Source organism: Achroia grisella, unplaced genomic scaffold, assembly GCF_030625045.1.
Source record: "Achroia grisella isolate CSIRO2021 unplaced genomic scaffold, CSIRO_AGI_Agris_v1 utg445, whole genome shotgun sequence".
Taxonomy (NCBI): domain Eukaryota; kingdom Metazoa; phylum Arthropoda; class Insecta; order Lepidoptera; family Pyralidae; genus Achroia; species Achroia grisella.
The window spans coordinates 1,077,809-1,088,565 of NW_026712860.1; the positions used below are offsets into that span (position 1 = coordinate 1,077,809).

The following is a 10,757-nucleotide window of genomic DNA, read 5'->3' on the forward strand; positions in this document are numbered from 1 at the left end:
TAATTAACAAAGTACTTAATTTATTAATGGTAATGATAAATAAATGGCTCATATTTGGTATTCTTTATTGATCATTAAGTATCATATTTTTAACTAGACGTATTATTACAATTGTCTATGTTTGTCAATTAGTCTAAAACATCCCATGTTCTTCAGTTAGTATATCTATTGATAATTTCATTCAAATTCATCAATATGATTGAGTAACAAACATTAAAACATGTTCACAAATACTTTTATTCATTACAATAGGTAAAATAATACTAAAAATTAAGTTTTTACTTATGATATTATTGATCCTGAAATCTCTCGTCATAACTAAAATCTGGGGTATTTTCAGTTGTGCCCATATTATTGAATATACTATCTAATAAATTTTGTGGAATACTAAAATCTAGTCCATTGCTAGTAGTCATTCTGTCTGTAGTATCAAGAGGAGAATTTGTTATTGGACTCACTACACTTGTGAATCTATTTGGACCATTTGAGTCACTGGATTGCATGGGGTTCGTTATAGGCCTTTCTGTTGGTATTGTCACTGTTGTTGCGCTTGTTGTATTGTTATTATTGGCTGAATTTGAGTTTGATGCAGGTTCTGGAGGCGGACACCGAGAAGGTCGGAATAATGATACCACTAGAAAAAAAAACATATGAAAATGTTACTATTATAATTAATACTTTTCTTAATTAATATAAAGTTTAACTGTTTCTATAGCAAGATTGATCTATAAATTATCTATTCGCATTACTTTATGTGTAAATCTTTACTCTTATTAGAGATTCTTTACATTCTGAGAAATATTTAATATTTTGTCCATGAAAATTGCAGCAATACCTAGTAAAACCAACCAGAAAGGACTAAGGTTGGTTATTTGGATATTATTCTTATATATATATATATATATATAATTCTCGTGTCACAAAGTTGTGTCACTCCTCTGAAACTTCTTGACTGATTTTTATGAAATTTCACATATATGTATATATATATATATGTATATTCAGCAGATCTGAGAATCCGCTATTATCTATTTTTCATACTCCCAATTGATAAGGGTTGTCCACCCCTAACATTGTGTTTGTATTTTTTGGACTATTTTTTTATATTGTGATATTAAAAAATACATAGAACCATGATTTTAATTTATTTGGCAAAACCGCATACGTTATGCGGTGTTAGCTAGTATACTTTTAAATAAATGTTATTTCGGAAATTTCGATAATTTTTTTAATATATCCTTAAAACCGATACTTAATTTCGGTATCAATATACAATTTGGCAATGTCTGTAAGTTTATTGGTGTAGTTATAGTTGCATATAAATGTTACCTTTTCCGCAATTCTTGGCACATTCCAATCGTCCCGGGTTTTGATAAGTTACGCTGTCTGTTCCACATACTGGATTATATTCTGGAGTGACTGGACAGGAGCGTATGCAGGCTTGTAGATTGGCTGGTGATAGAGTAGCATCGGATACTTGAGGTCGGCCGGTAGGCAGACTACCTTGCCCGTTATTTAATAGACATTCTCCAGGACTCGATAACGCTACATCTAGAAAATTAAGAAATAATTATTAATAAGTATTAGGACTCCTATTGTTTTTAGTTTTCCTATTGTTTTAAACAGTAAGGAAGTTATGATAATATCTATGACAAAATAGATAGATAGATAGATAGATATATCGTTTATTTGTTTGTTACTAGTCACACACATAACATGTTCATAAGAATATAAAAATACATAATACAACATAAGATTTATAAAATTGTGTTTTATGTGTGATCTGTAGCAATACAAAAAGGTCGAAGCTCAGCGTGGAACATTGTTCAGGGAACAAAACACTGATTTTCAGCTTCAACCCATTTGAGGGTACGTGAAAAAAAAAATAACCTGTGTGGTATATTAAATATCAACTAATTTTAGAGCATGAATAATACAAAAATTAATTAATGTTTAAGGTTTCTAAACCAGACAATAAGATATTGAACGATTGTAATACCAGACACGAAATCCTATGGTTTAATGAATCTAACTGGCCACTTTTTGCCATGTAATCCAAATCCAAAATAATAATGACTATGATAAGAAGTTTTTGGCATTAATTAGGTCTGCTGTTTAATTTTTTCGTTACCGAGCATATAGTTAGATATTTGTAATAATTATTACAGTCTTTATCCTTATATGATTATATATTTTTGAGTCGTAATCTAAGTTTTAGAGAATTATTATGTTATTACTTTTGCTATATGATGTACAATGTTTTAATGTTTTACGTTTTAAATTAGATATTGATCTCATAGTTAATAAAAGTAATATTCAGCGTTGTCTTTCTTATGGAATGAAATATGAAATGTTGGATTTAAAAATTGACAAATTCAACAAATTTCGAAAACATTTAAATTATACAATGGCCTTACCAACACCGCAATTAATTGCACACTGAAGTCTTGAAGGATTGCTGTAGGTCATGTTGTCTGTTCCACACACTGGCCTGTATTCAGGTCTAATGATACAAGTTCTCAAACATAACAGAATATCTAAAGTTGAAGCCTGTTTCAGGTTAGATGATGCTCTAAGTGCTGTATCCACATTACCATTCATTCTAGTAGGGCTTACTTGTATAGTTTTTGTTGTAGTAGACATTATTGACCTGTAATAAATTTAAATTAATATGATAAGAATATTAGATATAGGTAATGCATCTAAGCTAAAACAGGTACACTTAAGACTAGTACTAGGTGCATCTACATAAGTAGTTACAGATATCCGATGGACAATGTTTGTAATATTATATAAAACTGGTAAATATAATAATGCTTATGAATAATTCGTAATAGTTACAATCAAACGTGGCACTGCAGCCAGATGCATAACATTCTTAGAATAATAAAATTAAACGCGCCAATAAATCAATCGTGTCTCGTCTCGACTAAAGACAAAAACAATTATGATCTGCGACTGGAAGATTCATGGACATGTTTTTGCCATATTTTATATTATAATCTTTTTTAAAACTCTAGTTCATAATGAGTATTATAGTGTTATACAGTAGTAAATCGCCGGAGACGATTTGCTTTCAAATAACTAATGTTCATATTCCCACCCAGTGCCTTACAATACAGTCTACTTTTAAAGAAGCCATTTCAAATTATACTAACCTGCAGGTTACATTCATATATATATATATATATATTACTAGCATAAGTTATGTTGTTAACTTGTTATTAAGAAAATTAAGTATGTTGTTTGATAGTAAATTATTATTATTAAGGCTATTTATCCATATAGGTACACCGGCTGTAGGTGCACCGTACCTTTGATTTCGATACCTGCGGTCACCTTCCCATGAATAATCTTCATCCGATTCGTGAGAGCCCCATGGATAAGAACCCCAGTCAGTATGGTGATGTCCCCACCCATGATAATGGAAGTCTGGACGTCTGTGTATTGGGTAATTACCAAACCCATAATGAGACCCGCCGGCCACTGTGTGGCTGGCCATAGCGACGATCACTATAATAAAGATATGAAAGATTTTATAAAAAAAGAAAGTTTTCGTAGAATGGATACAAAATTAATTTAAAGAAACTACTATCTTATTTGTAAAGCAGATTCAAACGTGAAAATGGGTCTTAACCTAATAGTTATATTGAATTTATTTCTATATGCATGGATGATACAGTCTAGGCTTATCTCTCTATCCCAAAAGGGATGAGACAAATCAATTTTATCTTTTAAACACCAAATGGAAAGAAGCATTAATTCTGAAGTGTTGATAAATATAATGACTCGTGCAATTCATAATTTTACTTAATAGAGAAAAATAGTAGGATACTATTAACAACGACAGTTACAATAATTAGAGCGAATACTGAACAATTAGTGTTAGCGTCAACGCAACTAGAACCTGTTTTTCTATAATAATATTATTATATAATATATATAACGCTGATATGCTTAAATACATATAATTTCATAGTTGTCAATTTAAAAGTATATTGTTTTCCTGCCACTTATTTCTTAATATTATTTTGTGCCTGGCAAATTATTTTATAAATTTGTAACTCAGGTTATAGTTCTACTCTTGAACAATTTTGTTTTTACTTCAATTATTGACAGTCTTTGAAATAAATCTCTATATATGTATATTCGTTTACTGTGTATATTTCTTATATTTGTATTTACCTATATAAATATAATATCAAAAATCACAACACGTCATCAGCACAAAATTTAGAAATTCTTGATTCAACACTAACCGCCGTATATATTTGGAGGATAAAAGAATAGAAGATAAGTATCTGAAAAATATAGCCGAGTTTTGAGGAATACTATATCTTTTGTATATTTATTGTTATTTTTCATATTCTTGTTTTTTCACATTATCTTAGTGATATTTGTATATACAATATTTATTGTTATAGGTACGGAAGTATATATCTATATATACGACTTCACTTTGATAGAGGTAGAGTTACTAGTAAAATTATATTTTAGAATATATGAAAACCAGTGATATGTTTGCTGATGTATATTATAACTAAACTACCTTGGCCTGTTATACATAGTAGGTATAGAGTAGTATCTAGTATAGAGTATATAAAATATTTTTCTGGAAGTTCTTTTTAATGCTTTTTAGTAATTTTTGATTAACTGGAAGTGTTGTAATTGGCTAATCCAAAACATATTTTATTTGTCATGCAATTATGTTTCTATACTTAAATTCTTGATAATCTTTCACAGAAATCTTCGTTCTCTGAGAATATTCCTTATATTGTTATCTACAGAAATGTTATATTAAATGTTATATAAAAATAAAGAGAAATGTCTATTTAAAATGCAGTATTTTATTCTAAAAAAATCTGTAAAGTACATAATGGGTGTTATAAAACTTTACCGACAATGTTTTTTTTCAGCCCTATTTAAAAATAGTATATAATGTCATGTATTACATTGTATTACCCCTAAAAACTCTAAAATATTCCCATACAATCTACATTCATTTTATAAATCCTGTATTGTATGAACATATCTACATCCGAACACTTATTATGTGAATCTAGTAAATGACCCGTATCATATGAATATTAAGTTTGGTGTAATTGTAATGTAATTATGAATATTTTGTATTAGGTAATTATATATGGAAGAATTATAAGGGCGGGCATTATAGATCCATGTCAAGTCTAAGCACCTGACAATAACTTAAAGTCGTTAAAAAATAGGCAATTATAAAAAAAATAGGTACTAATAAAGTTATAGTGTCGGAATATCTTAACAGTATTAAATACATCAAGAATAACCGGATAAATTTCGAATATTTCATAGGATAGATGATTACTAATATAACAGATGTGAAGGTAATTTTTTCGATATTGATGGAACACCCTCACTGAATTAATATCAGTATGTAATGCAATATGTTGTAGTAAAATTCATAAGTTAACGTCTACAGCTATCAAATTTATCATATCTAAACACTGGCCAGATAATAGTTTGTTAAATGCAGTATTCTATGATTTTATACAACGTTTGAACTTAACTGTGGCGCTATGATCTAGTTGAGTTTAATAAAAATATATTTTCCTATGTATTTTGTATATAAATTATACGCACGTTATGTTTAAATATCCGTTTTATAGGTACAATACACTAATAATAAAAAATATACCTGTTAATTTTTATCCATTTGCATTTATACTAATTACCGCAGTATACATTATCATAACATATTTCATCAATAAATACCATTCCATTAGTAACTGCTTCTATCGAATAACTATCGATCAACATCCATCAAATTCAAATGACTTATTAACAAATTGGATGTTATCGATTTACCTACTTATGATAATATTTTAAACCAGTTATTACTATATAACTTCAATTGCATTACAGGATAATTTGGTCTGATACTAATGTGAGAAAATATACTTTAGAATATATTTCCTCACATCCACATAGCACAAGATCAGACGTAGCATCACATAAACTTAGTTTATCATAAATGTAAGGGTTCTCTGTAAATGAGTCGTCGTATATATGTATTATGCGTTAATGTAATACATTTATGACTTTTTTACGGAATAAACTGATGATTATCCTTATTACATAATCGCGAAATACCACTCAATGTGTCCCGAATTCTGTATAGGTACCAACGATGTTGTTACACATTCTTTAGGAATCTGTAATGACATGATAACGCGTTTTTGAGAATTCCCACGGGAAATTAGGTAGTTTCCTTATAGGTAAATCTTAGATGAAAATATTTATATTTCAAACAAATTACAGGAGATTTTAATAAATCTATATAGATGCACTATTATACATATATGATACTGAACATACTTACTTAACAATCTCAAGCTCATCCTAAATATTGTTTTGTAACACTTTATATTAAAATTTCAAAACAAACATATAGTTGTATATAAAAACCTTATTGCTCACACATCACACAACACAATATACGAGACGCAAAATGACTAACAGGCTATGCAACCATCTCATATATGTTTGTTAAAATCCCCTCTCTTCATCACCGTACAACTTGTTTTATTTTATTATAGATGATTCACAAAGTCGGTTAATCAACTTGGATTTGCTACTTAATAAGGTAACAATTTAAAGTACTTGCCTATGTTTTAACAATTGGTTTTAAATAACAATACTTTGAGACTCGCTAAAAAATATTAGTAATAACACTAACGTAACAGTGAACATACAATTTGCGGCATTTACGTGATTAAATCAATTATCACGATCGTACTCTGTTCAAAAGCAATTTTTTTTATTAAATTATTTTTTCTCGATTTTGTTTGGTTATTTAAGAAAAAAAGTAATTTTATTTCTAGTTCTATAAGAAAAAAATACTTAAAATGTTATATTTTATTTCGTATTACTTTTAACATAAACTTTTTATATTAGAGATGCTTTTGTGTACCATACATGTATTTCAATATTTTATTCTTTTTACTATTTACTTTAATAAGAAGTATACACGTAATTCTATTTGATATGATTTTTTTATACATAATAGATATAATTTATATTACATATACATGTACATATAGTATATTAATATACATATTTTGACTAATAATTTGGGTAATGAATTGTTCATTAGTAAGAAATGGTTCATTAGATAGTTATAAGAAACTAATTTCGACGATGTCGTAAATGTTTACTACATATACCATGATTGTTACAAATTGTGAGACATGCGAAAAATATGTTTATTTGTTTTCCTCTTCATTGTAATTCTAATAATTCTTAACTTTAAACTTTATAACTACATACATAACTATATATAGTAATATATATTGGTTTTGATTATTCAGCGCTATATTACCCTAAACTGTTCTTTAGTAAAAGTACTGAATAAAAGTGAGTGTGTAATCACAAACCCGGAATCATTTCATTGAAACTTTAAAAAAGTATCAAGGTTATATTATAGCTAAAGGTATATTTAAGGTATCTCGACCTTTTACCTAATGACCATTGATTAATTAATAAGTTTAAGCAAATTCAATATTAAATATATTGAATTTGCCTAAATCTTTTGTGAATTAACAACTTTTTGGTGATATGCGGTGGAATGCACATACTTCCCAAAACCTTCTTGAAAAATGAAAGCAATAGTAACAAGGAGAGAATGTTTCTAAATCCACCATAGTTGTAAATAACGGTCACGTTTCATTGTATTATCTACCCTCCAGGCAAAGCAACAAGAGAAAAGTAGAAAGAATTTGTAGAACATTAAGGTAGCATCAGCAAACTTAGACCTCATAATAAGTGACCCGTTCGCCATAATCTAACAATTACATGCATATTATTATTATATAAAATAAAGCCGACATAAAAGAAGTATGTAAGACTAAAATATATATCTAATATATTATCATGTTTCTGTAATTAAAGAAACATTACAAAACTGATAGTCATTTTTTCTAATGACTTTTCTTCGAGGTGTGCTGACGTAATAATAAAATATCATTACTCTTTTGCATCTTGAAAATATCTGAAAAGCCCACTAAGGGAACAAAACATATATGTACAATACAATAGAATAAAGAGTAAGAGAGAAAATAGAGACCTTACAAATATCCACATTGGGAAAAAGTAGATAATATCAACCATCGACATTGCGGTAAAAGTTACATTTGACATGACCACATATGGATGGGAATTTTTGAACGGTACATGACATGCGACGATTCAGTCCTTGTTTTTTGGGTTAATTTGGTTTGTTATCGGAAAATCCGATATAAAACCCTATACAAAACCGCTTAACTAGCTACATCCATTATTTAAACTTTTTTACAAATTATAAGTGAGTTAATATTGATAAAATAAACGCCAAGCTCGTATTTGGCTTAAAAACCTAAAAATTAATCACGTCAAAATTATAGGTAATTTATCTAATTTCCAAAATTTGTTTTTACTTTTTACGAGATTTCATAAAAAGTTTCATTTTCATGTGAATTTCAGCATCCAAGCAGGTTAGGAGGGAGATAAGACTGTGAAATTACAAGAAAAATAATAGTCCTTAAGAAATGTACCGCCTGAGTGATATTGCGGGCGTTATATGATCATGTGAAGTTAATAATGATGTTCATGTATGTAGGCGATTATTACTATTCTAATTATAAATAATAATAATCTATAAAAACTTACAAAAGAAAAAATCGTAGTAAATAAGTAGTAGTCTCATTTTGTCCGCACAGAATATATAGAAGCAAGAAACGTGGTGTCGAAATGAACTTTTCGACATACAATGTAATTATTTTTCGCATATTATAGAAGGACGTAAGTGGTTTTTATAAACTGTAACTACATTCTATTATACTTACTTATTATCTAGATAAAGAACCAATTATGACCTCTTAACTGTAGAAGTACAATGGATCAGGAAAACAGATAACCTGTTTCATGCTTAGACCATCGAGGATTCCCGTCTATTATTTTATGCTAATATTGCGTGTCTATAAACAATGATCCCTTAATAGTTAGCAGGATGAAATTGAAAGTGTTCTAACACACACGTTATGGGTTTTATTCGAGGTTAAATTAATATTAGGTACTCTAAATTTAATTTTTCTCATATTAAGTAGTATAGCCAGCATTCTTTCTAGTACATATGTTGTCAAAGAATCTTTAGCAGACGTACTGTAGGAGCTAAGCAGACTTAAATTTTAAATTTCATTAAGTCGTAGCAAACTAAAAGAAGATTGTACGCTTATAGCTATTGTAAAATTTGGAATGAGTCATGTGTAAATATTAAGTTTATTATATATGCATGTGCAATTACAAAAAAAAAACACAAACAAAGACAAAAAGTTGTGTTTCCCTTAATCACAAAAACTTTCTTAGTATTAATTACATATACATATATATTCGATATCATATACATATCGAAGCAACTTTGTTAATTCCTCGAATTTTAATAACACAACCAATTATCATGAATATAATCAAATATTAAGTTTCGGCCCGACCTAATTTTTGGTATAGGTAACTAGGTAACTTCTACTAGTAGTAATCTTCGGGTTAGTAAATATTAATAGAGGTATTGTTCAATTAACTAATAGCATGTAATATTATGTTATCTGTGCTAATAGTAATTTGTATCAAAATGGTGTATATGTATTAATTAAAATAAAAATATACACTATTTTGATAATGATTTACAGCAATAGTGTAATATTTTATATATATATTACACTTATATATCATAACTTCTTAATGTTTTATAAAACTTGGATTGGCTTTTGACCAATTGTTGAAAATTTGTATGTTTACTATTTGGTATATTGTCAAAGAAAATTCAACACCATCTTTCCATCTTTTAAGCGCATCGGTGCAGGCGGGATTAATATTGTATCATCTATACATATAAATAAAAATTGGAGTGTCTGTTTGTAATATTGAAATAACCGTTTACTACATGCATATGAATATATATACGGTACATATACCAAAATAACATTTTTTATATTTTTTGTCTGTCTGTCTGTCGGTCTGTTTGTTCCGGCTAATCTCTGAAATGGCTGGACCGATTTTGACAGGACTTTTTTGGCAGGTACCTGATGTAATAAGGAGTAACTTAGGCTATTTTTATTTTAGAACACCTAGTGATCAATAAGAATTCAAGGTAGAAAAAACTCTATTAGGTATATTGGGTGTGTTGATATTTATTTCTGTTGTTGATACCAATAATACAAATTCAGATTTCATTTAAAATTCAAATATTTACAAAATAAACGAGAAACTAGTTTTAACTCATGGTAAATAAAAAATGTCAAGTTCACATGCTTTGCAATTAAATTCTGGTTTTGAATCGCCAAAACTTACAGTTTTCCTCATATACTTGCTATGAATGTCAGACATGGGTACCTACACATGACGAAAGGTTACCGAACTTCGACACAAATACATAAATATAAATTAAATTATCACTTATCTACATGACAAATTTTATTTTTTAAGAGTACAATAAAAAACAATACAATGCAATATAGTATGTGTGTGTATGCAATAATACGAGTGTAGACAGTAGTACAGACACAAATAATTGATGTAGAAAAATAAAGTTCGAGTACATTAAACAACTTTAAAATAAATAATGACTCAATTGACAATTAAATATTGATTTATTATTTTTCCTAGGCAAAACGTAAAGACGAAATAATTTTCAGACTATTGATTTTTCATTTGTCATTTTAGACAGACACAATATAACGTCTTAAATATGG

General features: G+C 28.4%; 1 protein-coding gene across 2 annotated transcripts; it reads right to left on the minus strand.

Moving 5' to 3' along the window:
* Window positions 1–75: 75 nt before the first annotated feature.
* LOC131844976 (uncharacterized) lies at window positions 76–6,797 on the minus strand. 2 transcript variants are annotated; one of them, XM_059193983.1, is made up of 5 exons: window positions 6,356–6,797; window positions 3,330–3,513; window positions 2,418–2,650; window positions 1,330–1,551; window positions 76–634 (listed from the first exon to the last, which is right to left on the minus strand). In XM_059193983.1, the coding sequence occupies exons 1-5, from the start codon at window positions 6,372–6,374 to the stop codon at window positions 291–293; spliced, it is 1,002 nt and encodes a 333-aa protein (XP_059049966.1). In that variant the 5' UTR covers window positions 6,375–6,797; the 3' UTR covers window positions 76–290. The 2 variants fall into 2 exon arrangements, with proteins under 2 accessions (XP_059049966.1, XP_059049965.1); XM_059193982.1 differs by having other exon boundaries at window positions 3,315–3,513.
* Window positions 6,798–10,757: the final 3,960 nt, after the last annotated feature.

Excerpts from the sequence above, each read along its gene's own strand:
- LOC131844976 (XM_059193982.1), bottom strand. Across the intron at positions 1,552-2,417 it reads TGCAATTAATTGCGGTGTTG|ATGTAGCGTTATCGAGTCCT; the intron begins GTAAGGCCATTG and ends TTAATTTTCTAG. Across the intron at positions 635-1,329 it reads TGCCAAGAATTGCGGAAAAG|TGGTATCATTATTCCGACCT; the intron begins GTAACATTTATA and ends TTTTTTTTCTAG.